The sequence below is a fragment of the Maniola jurtina genome, chromosome 13, assembly GCF_905333055.1.
Source record: "Maniola jurtina chromosome 13, ilManJurt1.1, whole genome shotgun sequence".
In the NCBI taxonomy this organism is placed as follows: Eukaryota; Metazoa; Arthropoda; class Insecta; order Lepidoptera; family Nymphalidae; genus Maniola; species Maniola jurtina.
Window position 1 is genome coordinate 11,295,344 of NC_060041.1, and position 27,294 is coordinate 11,322,637.

Consider the following 27,294-nt stretch of genomic DNA (forward strand, 5'->3'; position numbering starts at 1 on the left):
TGCAGTCTAATATGGAAGCGGGCTAACCTGGAAGGAGTATGGCAGTTTTTCATTAAATCCATATACTAATTTGGTTTCTACACGGCATCGTACCGGAACGATAAATCGCATGGCAGCACGGCTTTGCCGGTAGGGTAACTAGCCACGGTCGAAGTCTCCCATCAGACCAAACCAAAAATTATAAAATTCCAAACCCCAACCGGGAATTGAACCCGGGACCACTGCGCCAGAGAGGGTGACAATCAGCCGATATGATAGGTTTGAGTGTTGTAAGGGTGAGATTTATAGACCACACTGACTTCGCTCAGGCTTAAGAGGGCTCTCTCCGTCACTCGTTTCATACAATCGTAGTTCCAATTTCATTTGAATACTAAGCAACCAAAGTCCATGAAATTTTGCACACATATTCTAGAAACTAATATCTATGTCTGTGGTTTAAAGTTACGCGGTCTTAAAAATCTAAAACACCGCAGACACATATTAGTTTCTAAAATATGTCTGCAAAATTTCATGGACTTTGGTTGCTTAATATTCAAATGAAATTGGAACTACGATTGTATGAAACGAGTGACGGAGAGAGCCCTGTTAAGATTGAGTTAAAACAAGACAGATTTATGTGAGAGATATACATCTGTCTCGTTTTAACTCTCTCTTAAGTCTAAGCAAAGTCAGAGTGCTTAGATCTCATCATTAGAGCTCAACACTGAATGATGGCTCATTTGACATTTATTTTTCCTATATTCTGGTTATAAGGTCGCGGGTATTCTGGTTGACAGTAAAGTAAAACTACATGTATTGGAATAATATACTGTTTATTTGATTGTGATAATATTTTTAATTGGAAAACCAGATACCTAATAAGGAATCAATCTATGGCATAAATACCTATCTAATATCACATACCTAAATATACGCCATGCCTGGGTTTTTACCCGACTGCGGCAAAGCCAAAAGGAAGGTTTATGATTTTTGAGATTAGATTCGATCAGATATTCAGTTCCTACGAATAACATAGTTCAATGACTTTCGTAATTGGCATCAGTAACATATAAATAAGAAATTACAATAAGCATTAAATTCTATGGTCATGTTATTATTGGCCTTAAAGAAGCAGTTCCAAAGAATAGTATACATGAGTATTACTTAGTTTTTAAATTCCAAAAGAAAATATAGCTATTAATTCTTAGAACATTGCATATTCCTTATAATGTTATGTTAATTAAGGTTTTCTAGGCTTTGATATCACATTAAAACCTAGTAGTTTATTAAAAGAGACATCTAATAATTCAAACAGGGTATTGATCTTTACAAATAATTTATTATTACTTAAACTTAGAAATGTACAATTTAATCTACACTGATCGATCGCTTATTACGTAATTATTTATTTTATCGGTCAATTTCGCCGAACACGACGTCGAGCGTGCCGATGATGGCGACGATGTCGGCCAACATGGAGTTTTTGCCGATTTTCTCCAGGGCAGCGAGGTGAGCGAAGCCTGGTGCCTTGATTTTGCATCTGTAAAAATATAGAATCATTAAAAGTTTGAATTGGATATCGAAATAATGAATCATATATAAAAATTAAACATAATGAATAAAAATAGACGGTATATACCGTCATTTGTCAAGTACTTTTTTATGCTTTTAAGGTGGATGCAACGGGTCTGTCCATGAAATTCAAATTTAATTTGGTTTTCCGCAATTTGTAAAGTAATACGATAAAGTAGGCTTATGGCACTTTAATTGCGCCAATGGCAGTATCATTGTCGCAATTGAAAGTGCCATAAGCCTACGTTGTCGTATTAGTTTAAAAATGCGAAAAACCAAATTAAATTTGAATTTCGTGGGCAGGCCCGTCGCTTCCACCTTAAAAATGTACAATTTAATCAACAGTAACAATGGGTAACTTTATGAACGAGACAAACATTGTAAATCGGACTGTACAATGGAAGTAATGGCCTTACAAATATTAAACAATCAAGCACCTACAAAACAAATTTTAAAATAAGATAAGAGCGTTCTTCGTTAATGCATTCACACAAGACTGAAGACATAAAAACATTAGTTATTTTGTCAATAGCGTTTTAAACCATATGAAAATTTTTCACGATCTGAGTGGTATTTCACTTTTTCTTAAAATTAGCTAAATTATTTTAAAAACTTATATGTATGTATTTTTAAAACATGTTTTATAGCTGTAGTTCAGGTTATAGATTAAGAAATCTAGGAAGATAATTAATAAAAAATATATATAAGTATTTTCATTGAAAAAATGGCAGCAATTAATTTTGTAGAAAATGCACCAAGAAAAAAAAACTTTGATAACAAATTTACTCCATACAGTGAAGTACCTTTGCCATAGCACAAAAACCAATTTTTAAGAACCTCTGGGAAAGCCTAATTTCGCAACAAAAAAAAAACAACATTTAAGCAAAAAGCATCCTAAAAACCCCCGTTATAATACCCATCTTACCCATCTCTACTGTACATCGATCGATCGTTTAATTACGTATGTAATTTTTTTAATTTTATCGGTCAATTTCACCGAACACGACGTCAAGAGTGCCAATAATGGTAACGATGTCGGCCAACATGGAGTGTCTGCCAATTTTCTCCAGGGCCGCGAGATGGGCGAAACCAGGTGCCTTGATTTTGCATCTGTGTAAAGTAAAAATTTTGAAAATTCACAAATGGTAGAGTTCGAATCATTATTTTTTTACCAATGATCGGAGTTGGTAGTGTACAAATACCTAAAGTTGCAGCTAAGAGATAACTTGGAGTATAAGTAAATAAGTTTGTTGCATATAATTTGAGGCACTTGCGAATAAAACAGTGCGATTAAACTTTTGATCAAACACTTTTTTTTAACCCTGAAGTTTTTGGCTTACTGCATACTACAAATCTAAATTTGGAAACTTCTGTAACTGTAGGTATCGTTTTAATCGAATGAAGTTTTGACTATAGCACAGTTTTAAGTTGTTTCACATGGAAATGAGTCCAGATTTTTATTTAGCTCCCAAAATCACAATATACCTACTCTATTGAAAAAGAGCTCAGATTTGGTAACAGTGGCCCAAAATCGTTCAAATTAAAGAAAAAAAAGTATTTTGATCAAAAGTGTAACTACGCCGTTGTCTTAGTCAGCTTCTGAATTATTTTTGCGACGGTAATAGTATATTTTTTTAGGGTTTCGTACTTCAAAAGCAATAAAGGAACCCTTATAGGATCACTTTGTATGTCTGTCTGTTTATTGTGAGATAGGCTCGCGCTTGACGACGATCATGCCTGAGAAACAGAGCAATGATGAGGTCTAGGTTGGAGCTCTTGTCTAGAAGATGCCTATGATACCTGTAGGGCTTGGAGCCGCCGTCGGAGACGAGGTAGATGCCGAACTCGCCCTTGGGCGCCTCCACGGCGGTGTAGGTGGCCCCGGGCGGCACCTGGTAGCCCTGCGTGAACAGCTTGAAGTGGTGGATCAGCGCCTCCATCGACGTCTGCGAAACAACAAGCAATTTTATAACACTTGTTTAAACAATGCCAATACTGTTATATACTTAAGATAATAAGTAAGTTAAGTTAAGTTTTAGTCTTTTTGTAGTTTTTATTGTTAGTTTTAAAAATTGTTGTACTTTTGGCTTTAATTTAATTATTATAGATCTTATGCAAAGAATGTCTTAGGTTAAGTTTTACTATTTAGAAGTTTTAGATTAAGCATGTTGAGTTAGCCTGTAAGTGAGTATACATTGATAGTCCTAAGTTTATATAAGTCGTCATAATTACTTTTCTTTGTATACCGTTGGCTTCCTATTAAATAAAATAAAATAAATAAAGATTTATTTATTTACTGCATCTGTATACGCCAATACTTATGTGATCTGTGTGTTTCATATAGTTCGCGACAAGTCGACATGGCAATTGGGGTATGAGGCGGGGGGGATGCCCCGCACACCTGTCCTGTCCTGCACCGGGTTGGCGGCGGGAATGTGCGGGTGTGCGGGGCATTTCCACCCCAATTGCCGTGTCGATCGGACGCGAACGATAAGTATTGGTGTGGGAGGTACGTATCTTTAGACACTTGAGCTAGCGATTGGCGATTGTTGCAAAAAACAATCGCATGAATCGAGCAATAACTGATTGTCGATTTATTAATTGTTAAATCTACGAATGTGAAGTCTGTCTGGAACGAATAAATCGAAAATCTAAATCAATTGCACAATTACAATCGATTTTCGATTCATTAGTCCCAGAGCCGCGCGCTAAGTAACAATTGAACAATCGAATTATAACAATCGAATAATTCTATTGTTATTCGAATGAATCGCTAATCACTACTTTGAGCGTGATTCAAAGAATGGTGGCTCGTTGCCAGGGATGATTTTCACTAAGGCCCGGTATCGACCTAAGCGGAGAGTAGAGGAGATGTGTTCAGTCGACCAATCAGATCCGAGATGACGTGAAAAATTATCACGTCATCTTTTCAAAATATAATTGGTCAAGTTTACTCATCTTCTCTCCGCTCAGGTGGATACCGGGCCTTAGGGTGAGATCTATAGAGCGAACTCCAAATTTGCTTAGCCTTAAGACAGTTAAAACAACACAGTATATCTCTGACATAAATCGGTCTCTTTTTAACTCAATCTTAAGTCTGAGGAAAGTCAAAGTCAAAGTAATAAATCACCCTTAGACCTGCCAGCTAATTAGCCTACCGAAATGTCTACCCTGACTCCAAACCGAACCTGTACTCGTGATAGCTAAATAGGGTATTTTACCTTCATTTCTTCACGGGATGGAGGAGTCAACTTGGCGTCATCTGTCTTGATCTCTCCGGCAGGCATCTGGTTGAGGCACTGCTCTATGATGCGTAACGATTGACGCATCTCCTCCACGCGGATTAGATATCTGAAAAAAGTATTATTTCAATAAAAAAAAACGGGTCTCGTGGGTGTGAGAGCAGGCTTAAGGTAGGCTTCCATAATCGTGTTCGATGCCAAAAACTTTGAACAGTAGTTTTTTTCTTCTAAAACTGTCTATAAATAAATAAAATATTATATATTGAGGTGAATTGGTAGTTTGAAATACGTCGATCCTATCAACCAACAATCATTCGAGGGGGTAAAGGAAAATTTTTTAAGGATCCTGCTTTTCATGTCCAGGAATTACCTGAATTAGAAAAAATTAAATGTCTGAGTTGCGGTAACGGGTTTCTATAACTGTGTTAAAGGACTTTACAGTCCTACAAAAACCATTGAAAATGCATACCAATATTATCAAGTGTAAATTTAAAATTTATAACACCCCCGACAAGTGAAGGTTACAGTAACTAGAAAAGAGCTGATAACTTTCAAACGGCTGAACTGATTTTCTAGGATTATAGCTATCCAAAGTATCTGAGTTTTCCAAAACATCATTTTCAAATAAATAATTATGTATCTAGGCAACGTCCATCTCGACAGCTTGACATTTGTCAACTGACATAATATTTTAAATATAATGGTTAGTTAACCTTCTTTTCTACAAGAAAACTAGAAAAGAGCTGATAACTTTTAAATGGCTGAACCAAATTTTTTGGATTATAGCTAAGAACACTCTCGATCAAGCCACCTTTCAAACAAAAAAAAAAACTAAATTAAAATCGGTTCATTCGTTTAGGCGCTACGATGCCACAGACAGATACACAGATACACACGTCAAACTTATAACACCCCTCTTTTTGGGTCGGGAGTTAAAAAATATGTAAAAGGAAAAGGTAACTTGATCTATCAACACACGGCTCATACGACTGGATAGATCGGGCTGTATGACATGCAGATAGCTAGAAGTAGACATCCACTGAGAAAGGATTTTTGAAAATTTTACCCCTATGGATGCAAAATAAGGGTTTGAAATTTCTGCAATCCATGCGGACGAAGTATTCCTGGCGGAATTCATATTCTTAGTTTGTAGTAAGTTTGTTTTCCGCACTGAGACGTAGCCGTCCGCTGTAGGTGACGATACTGACCTGTCGTAGCAGTCTCCGTTGGTGCCGATGGGCACGTCAAAGTCCACGAGGTGGTACGCGTCGTAGGGCTGGCTCTTGCGCAGGTCCCACTTGATGCCCGACCCGCGCAACATTACACCGCTGGAAATTGACAAATTCTAAAAATCAACAGTTTTTTACTTTTTTACGTCCCCAACCGGGATACTCTTTAGCATTTATATTAAAAAAAAGTACTCGAAGCTTTTCTGATTCTCCAGGACTGATTCAAATTCAAAAGAGCCTACTAAAACTAGTATTAGATATTTTGCGTTAGTTGTTTATCCTTACCTGAAGCCATAGTTGAGCGCGTCTTGTGCGGTGACCACACCAATGTCCTTGGTCCGTTGCACCCAGATGCGGTTGGTAGTTAGAACGTCCTCCAGCTCGTCGAGCCGCTCGCTGTACTTGCTCGCAAACTCGTAAATGTCATCCATTAGACCGAGCGGCATGTCCTGATAGCAAATAATAACCAAATCTCTAAATCTCCATATTGTGGTTAATTCTGATGTATACTAAACGAAAATGATGTCTGAATGTGTAGAGGCTATCCTTTTCATAATGCATCCGGTGGAAAAGAATAGAATCTTTAGACTTAACAACTTAATTTAATTTAGAGACTGAATACAATAGAATTAAAGATAGCACTACTTCAGAATAAGCCTTATTGGCTCAAGATGAGTCAGTTCTTACCAAGGCTACTCCACCAGGGCGAATGTAAGCGGCGTGCATCCTGGCTCCGCTGACTCTCTCATAGAACTCCATCATCTTCTCGCGCTCCTCGAACAGCCAGAAGAACGGCGTCAGAGCGCCTACGTCCAACGCGTGGGTTCCTACTGCCATTATGTGGTTGAGGAGACGAGTTATCTCCGCGAACAAGGCTGCAAAGAGAAACATCAAGCTTGATTCTGAGGGCCTCCAGAAAAAAAAACTAAAATTGTTCATTTATCAAAATCCATTAACTAGTTACAAGTAAGATATTTTAGAGATCTATGTAAATAAATATTTACAAACCTATGATAGTTAGTTATTATTAGTTACTTCAAATGTATTTAGGTATTTTGATGTTAAGGAGCTTCTCTAAGCTAAGCACTGTTCATTGCACATTTTAGACACATAGTCCAGGTGGTCGAAGTAGGGTTATGCTTGAGTGTAGGGCTAGGGCAAACTTATAATAGACTAGAGGATGCCCGCAACTTCGTCCGCGTGGATTTAGGGTTTTGAAGATTCTGTGGGAACTGTTTAATTTCCGGCATAAAAAGTTGCCTATATCAATAACAGGGATAAAAGCTAACACTGAACTAAATTTCGTCAGAATCAGTTAAACTGTTGGGCCATGAAAAGGTAGCAGACAGACAGACAGACACACTTTTGCAATTATAATATATACTTACTTCGAATGTATTTAGCACGGAGAGGTATATCAATGTTCAGGAGTTTCTCCACGGCCAAGCTGTAGCACTGTTCATTGCACATCATGGACACGTAGTCCAGACGGTCGAAGTAGGGTAATGCTTGAGTGTAGGTCTTGTATTCTATCAGCTTCTCAGTGCCTCTATGTAGGAGGCCTATATGAGGGTCGGCGCCGCGGACAGTCTGTAATTATTCAATATCAATCATTTACTTTGACTAAATAGAAAGTGTAAGAAAATCTTATTCTTATATTATATTATCATAATCTGTAGCACATTCTGCCTTTTGATTAAAATAGAACTGATCTATACTAATATTATAAAGAAGAAAGATTAGTTTGATTGTCATCTATTGAACTGATTTTAATACATTCTTTCACTATTAGAACGCTGCTTGATCCAGAAGTGCCATGGGCTTAAATAATATATTATGTACTGCAGACAAACTCACCGGCAAAAGTGTGTTATGGTTAAAAACAAAAACAAAGACAGTATTTGCAGACAAACTATCTCACTAAACTTATAGATTTTGCAAAGCCGGCAATAATATAAGTATATTGCGAAGAAAATAGATGATTGGAACAATATGTATTCAGAAATTCAAAGAATATAGTGAGAAAGATAGGGGTTAATCAAAGGGTTAGCCAACAAATTCCTGAAGGGCCATTGGCGGTATGTCTGGCGTTGCAAATGTTCAATGTTCATGGCGGTAATCACTTAACATCAGGTGATCCTCCAGCTTATTATTTTTATTTAAAAACAAACGAAAAACAATACACATTATCAAAATATGTAAAGTGCATGATTAGAATGGGTACAAAGAGGAAGTGATGTGGCGAAGATTAAATGAAATTACTGATCAATGATGATGTTTTATTGTAGGATGTCCTACAATATATTTACATGTCAAACAAAATATTGAACTTACCTCACCATCCAGTTCGAGCACAAGTCGGAGTACTCCATGAGCAGCTGGGTGCTGTGGCCCAAAGTTGATGATCATGTTACGCACATGCTTTTCACCTGGTGCCACTATGCCTGAGGGCCAAAGAAACAGTTTAATTGATAATTTTCAAAAATTCCATTATACACCTATCATTGCCTTATCACAATTTACTTAAGTTGGCGGCCGACTAAACTCATCAGAGGCCCAGTGAGGCATCACTAAATGAGGATGCATTGTCTGTATAACATATTTATTATTTACAGATTTGATTCCTAGAGAAATCCTTGAAGGAAATAATTATTAGACAACTCCAAGTCCAAATCCAAAATTGCTTTATATAGATAGGTATAGTATTTGAGAAAAAGATTTTGTTAAACCAAAGACCTTGACCAGAGGCCCAGGGTGGACTGCCTCTTAGCTTGTAGTTATGTCTTTTTCACAGAATAAGTTAAGTACTATTGTAAAAAGTGTAAATTAAAAATTTATAACACTCCTGACAAGTGAAGGTTACAGTAACTAGTGACGAGCTCATAACTTTCAAACGGCTGATATGATTTTCTTGGATTATACCTAAGAACACTCTTGATCAAGTCACCTTTCAAACAAAAAACTAAATTAAAATCGGTTCATTAGTTTAGGAGCTACGATGCCACAGAAAGATACATAGACACACAGATACACACGTCAAACTTATAACACCCCTCTTTTAGGATTGGGGGTTAAAAAATTTCATACAGAATCTCCAGTAAAAAATAATGTTATCACTTACTGTTATATGGCGGGTGCTTCATTAAGGCAGTAACACCTTCCGGAAACATGACAGCCCCCTCAAATTGTTTCACAAAGTCTGTGTCGGGCATCCATCGATGGGCATTGCGTTTAGAACTAGAAATAACAAACTTTATTTATTCAAGACAATTAAGTAATTATGGATCATATTATAATGTTCTTATGCTATTTCATATAATTTTCTAAAGAAATATTACCTACTACAGTACTCACAGTTTTCAAATTAGATAAGAAAATCAACAAAAATATTAAATTGCGCATTATAACCTTAAAATGTTACATAATTTTAGATTATGGTTTTATCAACAAACTACACAAATTATATATCTTTGAGAAAAATAGCACTCACTTCACATTATTAATTGCTGGTAAATTTAACAATAGGGTCTTTGAAGACCCGAAATTTGGAGATTTTCGCAGCAAAACATTTACCAACGAAGCCATTTTTGATGGGACTGTGTTCCGATCTACGTAGAATCTGAAACTTTATAAAATTATTTTATACTAACCGATGCCCGCGACTTCGCCCGCGTTGATTTAGGTTTTTCGAAATCCCGTGGGATTTTTCGGGATAAAAAGTAGCCTATGTGCTAATCCAGGATATTATCTATCTTCGTTCCAAATTTCAGCCAAATCCGTCTAGTAGTTTTTGCGTGAAGGAGTAACAAACATACACACACACACACACACACACACACATACAAACTTTCGCCTTTATAATATTAGTGTGATAGAAAAAAATATACGTCAATATTTTTATTATGTACCGATAGTACTGAAATAAATTAATTCCATCAATTTACAATAGTAACGATAAAAGATATTAAATTTTTACTTAAAAATTGTTAGGTACGTCAAGAAATATTTTCAAAGTTAGTTTTTTCTATATGATGTACCGTGAAACTGATTGTCCTCTCAAAATGTCCAGATTTTGACAATGTTGCATTGACAGTTGGCACCACAGGTTGGCACTTGAAGCACCAAATCTTTCAGCTGCGTTCGAAAAAATGGTACGTATTGGTACTTTACTCCTGAAAGATTGTTTCAATTTTATCTTAAAAATAAATGGATTTTAAATAAAAATTTTAACGTTTCCAAGCAGCAGAAATATCAAGCACTTTAATTCATTTCTGAAGAATGCACATTTGCATTTTTGGAAGAAAAAATATCAGTGTTGTCACAGTAATATCTTTCACCAATTTTAGAACTATTATTTTTATTTTATTTACACGCTGAATCATTGAATATTTATTTGACAAGTGGAGGAATAAAATAAAATTGTTGCTTTAACTTTCAAGTAACTTTTTATTTTATCAGTTGATAAGTTCGGTTTGTGTCATGTTTGTGTAAACTGTAAATATAGGAGAATAAGATTTTGACATAGTAACACTAACCGCTTCATTTTTCATGTTCATCTGATCTGCCGTCTGTATTCTTCTCTGTTGTTGGTGGTTATTTTATATCTGTTTTTCAATTCAATAAATTGAATTCTGGAATTCTGCCTTCGAGGCCTTCACTTCACAGTTCACTTTAGTCATAAAAAAAGTTTACTCTTGTTGCGAGTGATGCAAGGTGCCTCCATATTATCGTCGTTTAGAATGAAACTATTTATTTTTCAAATAGAGATTTACGTATAATACTCAATGTTTGGGCTCATTGGTCTACTTAACATGTGATTATAAATGTAAATATTTAATTCTAATATCGCGCAAAATGGACGTGAAAGTTTATAATCGTGGGTGTGATGTGATGTGATTAGAGTGGTGCAGTTCAGGATTTATTGCAGGCTTTGCTTTTTTTGTGAACCGAGGCGAGGGATCGTTGACGTCCAAGCACTTGTCAAAGCTGCACTTGTTCGAGTTTCAGAAAAAAGTAAGTTGAATTCATATTTATTAAATTGGAGTTTAGATTTTGAAGCAAATGTTAACTCGAATAATTTAGATATTGCATTTTTACGTACTTCGATTCATAGCCTAGTTGCTTATTAAGTTCACATCTGCCTTCAGCATGTTGTGTGAATTTATGACTCATCCTCACAAACTTTTCGTTTTATTGTTTTTGTTTATGATACAAAGGACAATATGCGGTGTTGGGACCGGCGAGTACGATGTAAGATTAGAATTAATTAACACAAGTGATTAAGAGAAAAGTGCCTTAGATATCTACATCTATCTTAATAAATAGTTTGGTATTGTTTTCATTTTTTTCTTTTGATAAATAATAATCTGACTGGATATATTTTATTCATGAGCGTTCCTCAACGTTTCTAATTAAATATTAATGAATTTCCTGCTTATCATAATAAGTATCAAATCTTGCAGACATCTCTATAAGCTATGCCATATTTAGAATCATTGGTGACAATAATGAATTCATAATTATTCTACCTACTTTATGTATAACTTAAGAACTTAAGTATCTGGCACTAACTTTTTTATATGAATTATTAAGGCCAACTGGCTATAGGTGTCGATTAAGTAGGTACTTATTTTATTATAGATACTCGTCGTTATTTTATGATAGTGACTTAGATAGGATACTGATTGTGTACAGTTATTGACAGTCGAAACTAATAATAATAATCAATCCATAATATCTATAATTTGTCAGTAAGTTACTTATAAACATTGTTAAAATTATCAAAAAGCTGTACAAGTGCAAGTTGGACTGACATGAGGGGATCAATACCAGCATATTATGCTCATTCTTCATAGCTTTTTTAATTCATATGGCAGCCACTTAAAAAAAAAATTTTTATTATTTTGACCATAGAAATACACACTGAAAATTTCAACGTTCTAACTTAACCCATTATAGCCTAGCGGTGCCATATGGCATCCAATTTCGTATGTTTAAATTGTCGGGCCCTGTCCTTGTAATAAGAGATGAAGTCAAGTGGTTTGTTGTCAATGCCATGCTAGATTGACATAGCCATTACTCCATTTACTTTGTTTTGTCCCATAAGCTTTTTGTGACCTGCACGAGCACCTGTAAATCAGTGATGTGAAATTGCTGCCAATAATGGATGCAACATTCAAGTAAGGGGATCATAATTTTTTTATTTTGAGTAATGTAATACTTTTATGCATTTACACTTGATGCCAAACCTTGCATTGACTTGTTCATATCATAAAACTGTCATATTTTGTTCTATTGTTTGGATTATGGCATGTTAAAAGATATGGATGCCGAACGGCACCGCTAGGTCATTATGTTGTCTTTTTATTATGTATACTAAAAATCTAATTTATGTCTTTTCTTTGGTTATTCCTTATGTGATGGCTTTTTTTGTTTCAATGGAGATTGTACATTACATGAGGCACTTGCTATACTAGAAGAAGACCATGAACTCAAGCCTCGATTGCTATAAATTAAAGCTCCAGACCCTATAATCCTATCTGACAAAGATGAGGGTTGTTTCATAAATAATCCCACTGGTCGGCAACTCAATGCTAGATGTGAGGTGGTGCTAGGCTCTACATCTGTTCATAACTATTTCAGTACAAAAATACGCCACGACGTGGTGGCCGTCTATCAGCTTCAAACACCAAGCAAAAACATCTAAAAATACTGGCAATCGGGTCTGACAGCATTGTTATGACAGCAGAAATCATTTATTGGTACCCAGCGAGTCATGTCGCAAGTGTGGGTAACAGTATTGTCAGTCAAACTAGATTACAGTGCAATAAATGCATCGTGGGTCTCTGTGCACCCTGCAACCTACAAGCTTCCTACAATTAATATGTAATTTTATGGAAATATATGTAAATGTTCATGTAATATATTGGATCTTTTAATCAATTTTGAACCTTGAACTATACAAGAGTTAATACCTTAATAATTCTTATCAAATTGTGGTAGAATATTTTGGTAACAATCAGTTATAAGAAATTTATGAGACATTTGAAAAGACACGGTAGGAGCCTAGCGGTGCCATGCAGCATCCATGGTTATTTCCAGAAGTAAGACTTGCACCAAAATTCTGATGATTAGATCTGACTAATAGGGTCCATAATAACAACATATCAATGAAAAACTCAATTCTGAGACCTTAAAATAATTCAGGCTATAATGGGTTAACAGATCATGAGATGCCCACTGACAAACAGACGGTGGAGGCTTAGTAATAATTTATAGCTTAATCATTTGGAGATGTAGCTATCTATCAAGTGATAGAACTTTCAGAATCAGATCATTATTACAGATTATCACTTTCCAGCAGTCAAGCGTTAGTCAATAAATTAAAAAAAAATAGTTCCAGAGATTCCATGAGATCCTATTTCAACCTTTACCTCTAACAACTTATAAAATATAAGTGTTGTAGCTAGATTATCAGTGGAAGAGTTTTCACTTTCTAATGACATTATCCCTTACATTTAAACTTACAAAATGTTACCTACCCTTTATCATGGTATAAACTAATTAGTACTTATCAATGTAAGCATATGTATTACTTACTTAGCACTGCATTAGTTAAACAACAAGGCCTCTAGCAGTAATTAACAGTGAATCAGTAACAGATTGTATTAAGTTAATTATATTTACTACATTACACATTAATTAGTTAGCGATGTTTACATTCGAGTATGGGAGAGTTACGTAATAGACACACAATTAGACATAGTTATGTCAAAGTGTATGAATGGACCATGAATACATACATTCCTCTTAATTGTTATGAGAAAACGAAAGTTGCTTTCATGTCATAACATTCACTGCTATTGTCATTTCAAAGATATATCACAATTTATGCATAAACCATACAGTTACTAGATGTTGGTAAGAGAAGTCAAGACTCAGACTAAGGACTGGTTTGGTTTTATCTTAATGGTTTGGTTAATAAATGATTTTCGGTAATGATTGGGTATCATCTTTCTAAAATTCATCAGAATAAGAGTGAAATCATATTTATTTCTATTTTAACACACAATCAATGTACGTATACAGTACTAGAGGATGCCCGCGGCTTCGCCCGGTTGGATTTCGGTTTTTTTTTAATCCCATAGGAACTCTTCAATTTTCCTGAATCCATCCAATGTCCTTCCCCAGAATGTATCTCAAGTCCGTACCAAATTTCATTAAAATCGGCTCTGTGGTTGGGCCGTGCAAAAGTTACAGGCAGACAGACAGACACACTTTCGCATTTATAATATTAGTATGGATGGTGGTGGTGTTAGGATTTATCAATCTATTTCGTGGTAGGTATGAAGTGATGCGTGATAGGCGAGTTGTATTATCATTGCGCGATTGGTTCATCAGCCAATCTTGTCCTTTCCGTGCAGTAGGAAGAGTCCAGTCTTTTGATAATACTGATACTGTTGAAATCGGAATAACAAGATTTAAGGATGCGGCGCGACTGAGTGCGCCACCGCTGTATTGTTTTTTTTTTTTTGACAACAAACACCAGAGGAACCGCCGATGCGTTGCCGGCCAGTATAGTATAGGCAGCAGAATAGATACCTTTATTAGGTACTTTCTTTTTACTTAGGTACATACTTTACTTAGGTATATCTATTTACAAAAGATAATCTAGCCAAATCTAAAGTCTAAAGTGCTACATTCTAGGAGGAAAGGATGAACAACGAATGTGGAGGGCTAAAAGTGTTGACAGGCATTTCCGAGTGTTTAAGTGTGTGAAGAGCCCTTGCCGGGTTAAAAACAGTGCTACAAGCGCAAACATCCTCAGTCTGAGGTACTTACTCCCTTTGTTTGAGGTTGGTTAATGTAAACTTTTCTCTCACCATCCCGTATGCCTATCTATACACATTGTTGTGATAGCCAAGTGGTTAAGACCTCGGTCGGGAAGGTCGGTGGTTCGATCCGGGCACGCACTTCTTCACTTTCGGTGCTATAACGGTGAACGAAAACATCGTAAGGAAATCTGCTCGCCTGAGAGTTCCCCATAATGTATTCAAAGGCCCTACCCTTCTCTTTTTGAGACCAGCGCTCAGTAGTAGGCTTAGTAGGGTTGATCATGAGGATGCCAAAACAGTAAAAGAAATTTCTTGAACATTTTTTTATTGATCGTAAAAAAATAACATACAACAAGCACAAGCAATAAATATTTTAATTAGAAAAATTGGCACTAATTACACATATTATATTTTAGTTTTGAGCACAGTGATTATTTCGGGCTCCTACCGACTGTAAACCTCGCGAAGTTCCATTTCATCGCTGACGACGGAGCCCCCAAAACACCATAAATCAGTATCAATCCCAAACCAACCCTCTGTAGCTTGGACAGAGATAAACATAATTATAAAATTACCCTTGGTATGTCAATGACCGCTTATCTGAAGCCAAAGGTCTGGAGGAAGCTGTGCATCACTGCAACGTCCATCAATCATGCGAAAATGACGGCTAATGAGCTGCTAGGCGCGGAGACTGCCGTAATATTTCCTGTAGATCGATTACATGCACGATAAGGACTAATTTGCCGCTAGCTTCATTTGCTGTTAGCATTTGAGTCCAGTCATGCAGATCCTGGCTAAATACAAATAATTTTTGTTAACGACTGATTAGTTTAATTATTTGTATGTTCTCGTAGATTTTTTTGTTATTCTTTTTCTGTCTTTTTATTATGTAAACGCTAAAATTGCGAATTTGGTCCTTGGCGACGTGCTTTGGGTAATCTAGAAATTATTTTTGATCTACAAGAAAATGTCCATAACTTTTTAGCTATGATCGTTTAATCATCCCTGTATTGGTCCCCATATGGTTATCTTAAAATTTCAAACTAATAGCGGTCAATAGTTATAGACGTCTTTTGTAGGCTTGCAAAGATTTCTACAGAATTTGGAATCATCCGCCCATCTAATATTTCAATCTCTCACTCAGGCTCACATTGCTGCGTTTTCCGGTGCAGATAGCCATTCCAGCTATATGAGGTCCCAAACGCGCAACGTTTTTCAATTCATCGAGCTTTGTACGTGTATTTAATCATCAGAAAAGATTACACTAGCTCTTGTGACGACTAAAATTACAAAATATGACCATTGTGTAGTATTATGATGAGTATGACAGTTTAACGAAGCCAAAACGATGCTTCCGTGGAAATTGTGTGAATATTTGGAGCATGACGTGGGCATTACACTTAATACGGTTAGCTGTGCTTCCTCGAAGTTCGCTCCCTAGCGGCTTAGCAATGATGCGGAACGACGGTTGCGTATAAGTTCAAGGAGTGATTTATGTTATGTAACACTAGCTGATGCCCGCGACTCCGTTCGCGAGCATATAAGTCTTTGAAATTCCTGTGGGAACTCTTTGATTTTCCGGGATAAAAAGTAGGTATCTTCATATCACTCTCCAGGTCTTTGCCTATACCCATGCAAAAAAAATCACGTCGATCGATTTTAAATAGAAATTAAAAATCTAAATCTAAGCGGACGAAGTCGCGGACATCAGCTAGTGCCATATAAAATCTTTTATGACCCCCTGTCTAGCCACTATCGTAGGTATTGCTTGCCCTAAGACGACGACCTAGACCTTTCAATCTGAGAATCCATTTTCTATAGACGTCTGGCACTTTGACATTCAATAGCTTCTAGATTTTTCTATAGTTAGCTGAACCGCTCAAGTGCGAATCGGGCCTCGCTCTTTTACGGTTCCGTTCATCTATACTAATATTATAAAGAGGAAACCTTTGTATTTTTGTATGTTTGTATTGAATAGGCTCAAAAACTACTGGACCGATTTCAAAATTTCTTTTACCATTACTTAGAGGGATTCTTCCAAATCCGTATAGGCTATATTTTATCCCGGAAAATAGAAAAAATAAATGTCCACCCGTGCGAAGCCGGGGCAGGTCGCTAGTAATTATTAATTGTGAATATCACATTTTTAGTATATGAAATATTTTTTCCAAGCTAGAATATCGCAATGAACCGCGAAAGAAAACCCCGACAAAATATGTTCGTTGGTTTTGATCTCAGCTCACTATTTCACAAATTGTTGTTCAGTACTATTTGTTGTTTTAATACAATATATGGCCTGGTGGGCCTGGTACATGTTATACCGAAATTTCATATTCCTAGCTGGTGTAGTTTTTGAGATAATCCACCGTCATAAAAATGGTCTAATTTTTTTAAGATACAAAAATATAAAAATATGTTCGTACTCTACTCAATAAGCTCTATACAATGGTACCCCAGATGCAAGGGTAAGATTTTTTTCCGGCTCATTTTCCATGTATGGGAGCTCCCCTGAAAAATAATTAAAGTAAATATCTAATTCAATATTTGGTTTTGGGTTAACGTTCTACACCAAATTCCAAAATTTTAGGTTTGTAACTTATTTCGTCTACAGTTATGTCAAAGTGTATGAATGGACCATGAATACATACATTCCTCTTAATTGTTATGAGAAAACGAAAGTTGCTTTCATGTCATAACATTCACTGCTATTGTCATTTCAAAGATATATCACAATTTATGCATAAACCATACAGTTACTAGATGTTGGTAAGAGAAGTCAAGACTCAGACTAAGGACTGGTTTGGTTTTATCTTAATGGTTTGGTTAATAAATGATTTTCGGTAATGATTGGGTATCATCTTTCTAAAATTCATCAGAATAAGAGTGAAATCATATTTATTTCTATTTTAACACACAATCAATGTACGTATACAGTACTAGAGGATGCCCGCGGCTTCGCCCGGTTGGATTTCGGTTTTTTTTTAATCCCATAGGAACTCTTCAATTTTCCTGAATCCATCCAATGTCCTTCCCCAGAATGTATCTCAAGTCCGTACCAAATTTCATTAAAATCGGCTCTGTGGTTGGGCCGTGCAAAAGTTACAGGCAGACAGACAGACACACTTTCGCATTTATAATATTAGTATGGATGGTGGTGGTGTTAGGATTTATCAATCTATTTCGTGGTAGGTATGAAGTGATGCGTGATAGGCGAGTTGTATTATCATTGCGCGATTGGTTCATCAGCCAATCTTGTCCTTTCCGTGCAGTAGGAAGAGTCCAGTCTTTTGATAATACTGATACTGTTGAAATCGGAATAACAAGATTTAAGGATGCGGCGCGACTGAGTGCGCCACCGCTGTATTGTTTTTTTTTTTTTGACAACAAACACCAGAGGAACCGCCGATGCGTTGCCGGCCAGTATAGTATAGGCAGCAGAATAGATACCTTTATTAGGTACTTTCTTTTTACTTAGGTACATACTTTACTTAGGTATATCTATTTACAAAAGATAATCTAGCCAAATCTAAAGTCTAAAGTGCTACATTCTAGGAGGAAAGGATGAACAACGAATGTGGAGGGCTAAAAGTGTTGACAGGCATTTCCGAGTGTTTAAGTGTGTGAAGAGCCCTTGCCGGGTTAAAAACAGTGCTACAAGCGCAAACATCCTCAGTCTGAGGTACTTACTCCCTTTGTTTGAGGTTGGTTAATGTAAACTTTTCTCTCACCATCCCGTATGCCTATCTATACACATTGTTGTGATAGCCAAGTGGTTAAGACCTCGGTCGGGAAGGTCGGTGGTTCGATCCGGGCACGCACTTCTTCACTTTCGGTGCTATAACGGTGAACGAAAACATCGTAAGGAAATCTGCTCGCCTGAGAGTTCCCCATAATGTATTCAAAGGCCCTACCCTTCTCTTTTTGAGACCAGCGCTCAGTAGTAGGCTTAGTAGGGTTGATCATGAGGATGCCAAAACAGTAAAAGAAATTTCTTGAACATTTTTTTATTGATCGTAAAAAAATAACATACAACAAGCACAAGCAATAAATATTTTAATTAGAAAAATTGGCACTAATTACACATATTATATTTTAGTTTTGAGCACAGTGATTATTTCGGGCTCCTACCGACTGTAAACCTCGCGAAGTTCCATTTCATCGCTGACGACGGAGCCCCCAAAACACCATAAATCAGTATCAATCCCAAACCAACCCTCTGTAGCTTGGACAGAGATAAACATAATTATAAAATTACCCTTGGTATGTCAATGACCGCTTATCTGAAGCCAAAGGTCTGGAGGAAGCTGTGCATCACTGCAACGTCCATCAATCATGCGAAAATGACGGCTAATGAGCTGCTAGGCGCGGAGACTGCCGTAATATTTCCTGTAGATCGATTACATGCACGATAAGGACTAATTTGCCGCTAGCTTCATTTGCTGTTAGCATTTGAGTCCAGTCATGCAGATCCTGGCTAAATACAAATAATTTTTGTTAACGACTGATTAGTTTAATTATTTGTATGTTCTCGTAGATTTTTTTGTTATTCTTTTTCTGTCTTTTTATTATGTAAACGCTAAAATTGCGAATTTGGTCCTTGGCGACGTGCTTTGGGTAATCTAGAAATTATTTTTGATCTACAAGAAAATGTCCATAACTTTTTAGCTATGATCGTTTAATCATCCCTGTATTGGTCCCCATATGGTTATCTTAAAATTTCAAACTAATAGCGGTCAATAGTTATAGACGTCTTTTGTAGGCTTGCAAAGATTTCTACAGAATTTGGAATCATCCGCCCATCTAATATTTCAATCTCTCACTCAGGCTCACATTGCTGCGTTTTCCGGTGCAGATAGCCATTCCAGCTATATGAGGTCCCAAACGCGCAACGTTTTTCAATTCATCGAGCTTTGTACGTGTATTTAATCATCAGAAAAGATTACACTAGCTCTTGTGACGACTAAAATTACAAAATATGACCATTGTGTAGTATTATGATGAGTATGACAGTTTAACGAAGCCAAAACGATGCTTCCGTGGAAATTGTGTGAATATTTGGAGCATGACGTGGGCATTACACTTAATACGGTTAGCTGTGCTTCCTCGAAGTTCGCTCCCTAGCGGCTTAGCAATGATGCGGAACGACGGTTGCGTATAAGTTCAAGGAGTGATTTATGTTATGTAACACTAGCTGATGCCCGCGACTCCGTTCGCGAGCATATAAGTCTTTGAAATTCCTGTGGGAACTCATTGATTTACCCGGGTGAAAAGTAGCATATGTGTTAATCCAGGGTATAATCTATCTCGATTCCAAATTTCAGCCAAATCCGTCCAAGTAGGTTTTCTGTTAAAGTGTAACAAACATACACACAAACTTTCGCCTTTATAATATTAGTGTGGTGTGATACGGAGTTAGGGTAGTAAATTCATTTTTAAGCGCGCTAGAAACTCCCATGTGAAACGTGAAACGCGCCCGTGAATAGGGATGATTTGACTACTAGTCAAATCAGTGACTTTTTATCAAACGTCAAAACGCTTGCTTAGTAAGGAACTTGTATAAAATACATAGATGTGACGTCATAAACGTTCAACGTAATTTGACGTACTTTTTAAGTTAAATCGATAATTTAAAATGTTAAGAAAACTTAAAACTAACGGCGGATGTGAATTTTACGAATTTCGGATCGGATTTAATAGTTCCTAAGAAAAAAATTTTTTTTACATAAGCATCATACCAATTTTTCCCGCCCGCCAGCGATTCGCGCGTAATCTTAGCGCAAAAATCTCACTACACTCGTAAGTCGCAATTTTTCGCAGTCTAGTTTGTTGTCGCTGTTGCGGAAGATTAGCCCGTTCAAACAGACAGACAGACAGACAGACAGACAAAATTTAAAAAAAAAAACTTGTGATTCAGTTATGGTACTGTTCAAATAAACATATGACCTTATTATAAGGTGATCATTTCGAAATTACAGACAGACACTTCAATTTTATTTATTAGTATAGACTATAGAAGTAAGTACATTTAATCAAAAAGTCGATTTCTATATAAAATCGTTTTAGCGGGTTTTGCAATTACACTTCTCATATATTAATTTTATCGAAAACATATTATGTTCAGTACGGTTGCTATCAAAGTCATAAAACAATGCGTTTCACGTGTATGTATTAATTAGAACCGCTAATTTTCACGCTTTTGGATGCACTAACTATTCTTATTTTAGGTCTAGGTCTAGATCGTCTAGACTGTAGAGCATACAAAGTGTATTGTGTAATCGGTTTATTATTGTGATAATTTTTAATTTCGTCCGACCGTTATTGTCAAACGTTTTGTATTAAAAACAAATTACCTTCACTTATTCCATAAAATATTTATACATACCTACTGATTACGTAAAACAAAAACTATTGAGTCATTCGTTTAGATAAGCTTTTCTTTTACAACACAACAAAATATAAGAGGATGGTATAATAAAGAAAATTTTAGTGGCAAAAATGAAATAAATTCTTGTAAAAATTATATATAAAAAAACAAAACGGTATTTTGACAGCGGTGGGATTCGAACCCACGCCCTTTCGGACTGGTGCCTAAAACCAGCGCCTTAGACCGCTCGGCCACGCTGCCTCATGTCTGCCTGAGCGAAATTAGCATACACTAGCTATTGACGTTCTGTTTACTTCGCGGTGGCATTGTCTCTATGAAAATGAGTAATGTTTTTATCATTCGCCTATTATCATCTTGCGATTGTGTTTACTGTCTGAATTCACGGAACTCTTGCTAAAACTATGTTTATAGTTTCATAATCGGAAGGATTATGCAATTAACTATTATTAATTTATATCAATGCTTATAATAAAAGTTTTCAGCTATATTATATCAGTGAAAAAATATACAAACTTATTTTGCTTTATTATACTTTATATTAAATGTACATTGAACCTTAAATACATGACAGTTTTTAGGGCTCCGTACCCAAAGGGTAAAACCGGAGCTCTATTAAACTCTGCTGTCTGTCTGTCCGTCTGTCCGCGCTTCACAGGTCTCTCTAGCTTGTAGACGAAATAAGTTACAAACCTAAAATTTTGGAATTTGGTGTAGAACGTTAACCCAAAACCAAATATTGAATTAGATATTTACTTTAATTATTTTTCAGGGGAGCTCCCATACATGGAAAATGAGCCGGAAAAAAATCTTACCCTTGCATCTGGGGTACCATTGTATAGAGCTTATTGAGTAGAGTACGAACATATTTTTATATTTTTGTATCTTAAAAAAATTAGACCATTTTTATGACGGTGGATTATCTCAAAAACTACACCAGCTAGGAATATGAAATTTCGGTATAACATGTACCAGGCCCACCAGGCCATATATTGTATTAAAACAACAAATAGTACTGAACAACAATTTGTGAAATAGTGAGCTGAGATCAAAACCAACGAACATATTTTGTCGGGGTTTTCTTTCGCGGTTCATTGCGATATTCTAGCTTGGAAAAAATATTTCATATACTAAAAATGTGATATTCACAATTAATAATTACTAGCGACCTGCCCCGGCTTCGCACGGGTGGACATTTATTTTTTCTATTTTCCGGGATAAAATATAGCCTATACGGATTTGGAAGAATCCCTCTAAGTAATGGTAAAAGAAATTTTGAAATCGGTCCAGTAGTTTTTGAGCCTATTCAATACAAACATACAAAAATACAAAGGTTTCCTCTTTATAATATTAGTATAGATGAACGGAACCGTAAAAGAGCGAGGCCCGATTCGCACTTGAGCGGTTCAGCTAACTATAGAAAAATCTAGAAGCTATTGAATGTCAAAGTGCCAGACGTCTATAGAAAATGGATTCTCAGATTGAAAGGTCTAGGTCGTCGTCTTAGGGCAAGCAATACCTACGATAGTGGCTAGACAGGGGGTCATAAAAGATTTTATATGGCACTAGCTGATGTCCGCGACTTCGTCCGCTTAGATTTAGATTTTTAATTTCTATTTAAAATCGATCGACGTGATTTTTTTTGCATGGGTATAGGCAAAGACCTGGAGAGTGATATGAAGATACCTACTTTTTATCCCGGAAAATCAAAGAGTTCCCACGGGATTTTTAAAAACCTGAATCCACGTAGATGAAGTCGCGGGCATCAGCTAGTAGGGAATAGGTACTTAAAGAGGATTTAGGTATAATATGTATTATTTTCACGAACGGAGGCGTGGGCGGTCGCTAGCTAACTATAACACCCGACAGGTCGACATGGCAATCGGGGTGGGGACGACCCGCATACCCGCACAGCTTCCGCGCTAACCCGGTGCGGGCTAGCACGGGTAACGTGCTGATGTGCGGGGCGTCCCCCCGCCTCATACCCCGACTGCCATCTCGACCTGTCGCATAATATACCTATGCTTAGATATTTATTTTCGAAGCCACGCGTATTATCTGTGGCCAGTAGCCACCCAGGCGAAGTCGGCTAGTTATTATGTTAAAGCGAGAAATTAAAAAGTCAACTAATCATATCAACCCCACATAGCAACCCTCTCGTAAAGCAAGCCGACCGAATGCTAAATCCCAATGATTTCAACCCCTGCGCTATCGATTGCGACGAGTCGAGTCGACGACCCTCAATCTACGAAGCCTTATTTTATAGACGCGGACGTCTGGCACTCTTGACTTTTGATACGAGGGATATACAGCCACTGGATGTGCCTGTATCATAGAATATGGGAATAGGATGGTGCCTACTAGTCAAATCAGCAACTTTTTATCAAACAGCAAAACGCTTCCTTAGTAAATGGTGCGCTTACATGGACAGTTTTTTGAGCAATTGTCGCTCGGCAACATAGGTACGATCGATCGGGAGTAATGAGTTAAGTAATCTGGAGCAATTATTTCGCATTACATTGCTGAAATTTTCAGGTATCACTGGGTACTGAAGTAAATTGCGCCATGTGGTCGTGACGTCATAATTGACTAAATTGCCTGGAATTGCGGAATTTCAATTGTCCGTGGAGCTTGTATGAAATACATAGATGTGACGTTGACGTCGTAAACATTTCACGTTTCGTTTTTAGTTAAATCGATACTTTAACATGGTCAAGTATCAGGACTTTGGGCGAATTTTGGACGAAATAATTTGATTGAAATGATTTCTTTTTTACAGCACTACCTTTTAATTCTTGATTATAAGTTCCCCCTTAGTTACTTACTTTTCAATTTGTTTTCCTATGTTTTCGGGTGTGGCAATAACCCCTACCTAATACTTAAATAATGTAGTTAATAATCCGTGGAATTACGTAGACTTCTTTAGGGTAATGTAAGTTAATCGACATTTTTAACCCCCGACCCAAAAAGAGGGGTGTTATAAGTTTGACGTGTGTATCTGTGTATCTGTGTGTCTGTGTATCTGTGTATCTGTGTATCTGTGTATCTGTCTGTGGCATCGTAGCGCCTAAACGAATGAACCGATTTTAATTTAGTTTTTTTTGTTTGAAAGGTGGCTTGATCGAGAGTGTTCTTAGCTATAATCTAAAAAAATTGGTTCAGCCGTTTAAGAGTTATCAGCTCTTTTCTACTTTTCTTGTAGAAAAGAAGGTTAGATGACCGTTAGGTTCATAATATTATGTCAATTGACAAATGTCAAGCTGTCAAGATGGACGTTGCCTAAATACATAATTATTTATTTGAAAATGATGTTTTGAAAACTCAGATACTTTGGATCGTCGGGGGTGTTATAAATTTTTAATTTACACTTGTGTAATTATTTACTAATCAATAACCATCTTTCACTTCCTTTTCCTTAATCTGTGCTTTTCACAATTCAGGTAGATACCTAACTGAAGTAAACATGGCTTCCGAAATGAAATACGTGTATTCAGAACTATCTGCCTATATTATCTTACAGTCAACATAGTTCAACTATAGCTTAACAATTATATCACTTAACTCCCAACCTTATCGCTTCAGCAACAAGTGCCATATTCCAAGGCCTGTATAATGTTAGTCCTGTTCTAGTTATCAGTTTGTTTGCCGTGCGCATAACTGGGGAACAAGGAAACAGTGGGACCGGGTAAATGGTGTATGGAATATTTCTGTTTGAATGGTGTTTGTTTTGCTATGTTCTGTCCTGTTGTTCCTGTAGGACTTAAGGCTCTTTTACATAGTACTACGCATGTTATAAATGCGAAAGTGTGTTTGTTTGTTGGGTCGTTGGTTTGTCTTCCAATCATGCCGCAACGGAGCAATGGATAAAATTAAGCACAGCATCTATCTCAACATGTAGAGCACCAATTTTAACTTACAAATAAAATGAAGTAGAATTCGCGCGAATTCCTTAATTCCGAAAATCCTTAAACGTACCTACCCATTCTCTTCGATTTCGGGACTATCCGGCTTCGAATACTCAAGAGCCGGCGCGTGTGAATAGGCGCTAACTGATAAATGAGTAGGTACATTTCACTGATTTATTAAATACCGTTCGAACGATATTCGATCATTCTTCGAAATTGATAAAGTTACTTGTAGTTACATCCTTCTGTCACAATATTAGTTATTGCTACGGGTTATTGCTTCCGTATTTGTATAGTAAGTATAGGTATTCCTCATTAATAGTTAGTAGAGCAATTATATTTATAACTTAACTAGTAACTACCTAACAGATGCGGGATGCCTGCCACTTGTAATTAATGTAGAGACTGGAGGAGTTGCCAACTCCATAGTTAGTAACTTTTACATGCACTATCCTAGATAATAAAATAAAAAATATGAAGGTAGAAAAATAAAATTAAAAAGATATGTATCTTTGACCAATCCATGCTAATATTATAAATGCGAAAGTGTGTGGCTGGCTGTCTGTCTGCTACCTTTTCACGATCCATCCGTTAAACCGATTTTGATGAAAGGTAGGTACAGAGTTAGATTTACACCCTGGGGACGGACTTGGCTACTTTTATCCCGGAAAATTAAACAGTTCCCACGGGAATTTTTAGAACGCTAAACCAACGTGGTTGCAAACATCAACTATTGTATTTGGTACAAATAAATTAATATAAGCTAGGCCTAGCGCGGTAAGTTGTACATTGAGTAATATTTTCGAGCTTGTGATTTGTACATTTTTTTATCCGCTGGTAAAAATGCAGTTCGCATCCCGCGCACACGTGGGTATGTGGGACTCACTAGCAAAATAAGTACTTAGTATGTTTAATGTTATAATATGTAGCATTCGTTTATAGAAATGTCAGTTTTAAAATGTCTATAGAGTCTATATATATATATATATTACTAGAAGATGCCCGCGGCTTCGCCCGCGTGGATTTCGGTTTTTTAGAATCCCGTAGGAACTCTATGATTTTCCGGGATAAAAAGTAGCCTATGTGCTAATCCAGGATATTATCTATCTCCATTCCAAATTTCAGCCAAATCCATTCAGTAGTTGTTGCGTGAAAGAGTAACAAACACACACACACACACACACACACACAAACTTTCGCCTTTATAATATTATGTGATAGTGTGCAGTGTGATAGAGTAAATTTTTTTCGGATTTAGCCGCTTTTTTGCAAAAGCACGGAAATTTTGTACTTCAACTAGAATCGACACTTTGACGGCATATAAATTCCGTATGGTACGCGCGTGAAATGCTAAAGCAATATCCTGAGCGAGTTACGCGTTATGTAGTGGCTCCTCTGTAGTCTCCACGCGTAAAAGCAATCAGCTAAAAGGCGGCCCAGTTTGTGTCTAATGCCTATCGGGACTTTGTTCCACTATCGATGTCTATTTCGAGATACCTACGAATCGCTCGGTTGCAAAGAATAGGTAGGTTAATTCCTCCTCCTCTCTCGTCTGGCTTTACAAAGATTAGCCAATGTCAAGTTTGTAGTTATTTGTAACAATTTAGTTAAACTATACAAGTATGGTAGCTTTGATAGCCTAGTGGTTAGAACGTCCGCCTCTTAATCGGAGGTCGGGGGTTCGATCCCGGGCACGCACCACTAACTTTTCAGTTATGTGCGTTTTAAGCAATTAAATATCACCTGCTTTAACGGTGAAGGAAAACATCGTGAGGAAACCTGCATGCCTGAGAGTTCTCCCTGTTCTCAAAGGTGTGTGAAGTCTGCCAATCCGCATTGGGCCAGCGTGGCAGACTATGGCCTAAATCCTTCTCATTCTGAGAGGAGACCCGTACTCAGTAGTGGGGCGGAAATGGGTTGATCATGATGATACAAGTATGGACCCCGTCTGTGCCGGCGCTCGCCGACATACGCACGGCACCCCCTTAGAGCGCTTTCCAGTCAGTTTTAACAAAAAAAAAACACTCCAAAAAAGCAGAGCACGCCCGCCAGCTAACACCAACACAGACGAAGTCCTAGGTTAATTCTACGACTGTGGCTACTTCTTTTACTGTGATCTCTACTAATAAAAGTACGCTGGATCTGCGATTA

At 36.9% G+C, this 27,294-nt stretch overlaps 2 protein-coding genes and 1 non-coding gene across 5 annotated transcripts in view; 1 reads left to right on the forward strand and 2 right to left on the reverse strand.

The window, feature by feature from the left end:
- Positions 1-1,301: 1,301 nt before the first annotated feature.
- LOC123871051 (NADH-ubiquinone oxidoreductase 49 kDa subunit) lies at positions 1,302-9,647 on the reverse strand. Its single transcript, XM_045914612.1, has 10 exons — positions 9,513-9,647; positions 9,144-9,259; positions 8,357-8,466; positions 7,411-7,612; positions 6,710-6,897; positions 6,308-6,471; positions 6,002-6,121; positions 4,773-4,902; positions 3,352-3,497; positions 1,302-1,519 (listed from the first exon to the last, which is right to left on the reverse strand). The coding sequence occupies exons 1-10, from the start codon at positions 9,605-9,607 to the stop codon at positions 1,390-1,392; spliced, it is 1,401 nt and encodes a 466-aa protein (XP_045770568.1). The 5' UTR covers positions 9,608-9,647; the 3' UTR covers positions 1,302-1,389.
- Positions 9,648-10,565: 918 nt separating this feature from the next.
- The window catches only part of LOC123871046 (ankyrin repeat domain-containing protein 50), a 73,696-nt gene continuing 56,967 nt past the window's right edge, over positions 10,566-27,294 (forward strand). For all 3 annotated transcript variants that reach the window (XM_045914605.1, XM_045914607.1, XM_045914606.1), the window contains exon 1: positions 10,566-11,035. The gene's annotated coding sequence lies outside the window, so the exon portion shown is untranslated. The remainder of the gene's footprint in view (positions 11,036-27,294) is intronic.
- Trnal-uag lies at positions 21,402-21,481 on the reverse strand. Its single transcript has one exon. It is a non-coding gene; the product is annotated as a tRNA-Leu (tRNA).

What these genes read in the sequence shown, in the direction of transcription:
- LOC123871051 (XM_045914612.1), bottom strand. Translation starts at nt 9,607, where the DNA reads ATGGCTTCGTTGGTAAATGTTTTGCTGCGAAAATCTCCAAATTTCGGG. An exon ending in GAAGCACCCGCCATATAACA is followed by an intron (nt 8,467 to 9,143) that starts GTAAGTGATAAC and finishes TTTGGCCCTCAG; the next exon opens with GCATAGTGGCACCAGGTGAA. An exon ending in CATCCCGTGAAGAAATGAAG is followed by an intron (nt 3,498 to 4,772) that starts GTAAAATACCCT and finishes GTTGTTTCGCAG; the next exon opens with ACGTCGATGGAGGCGCTGAT.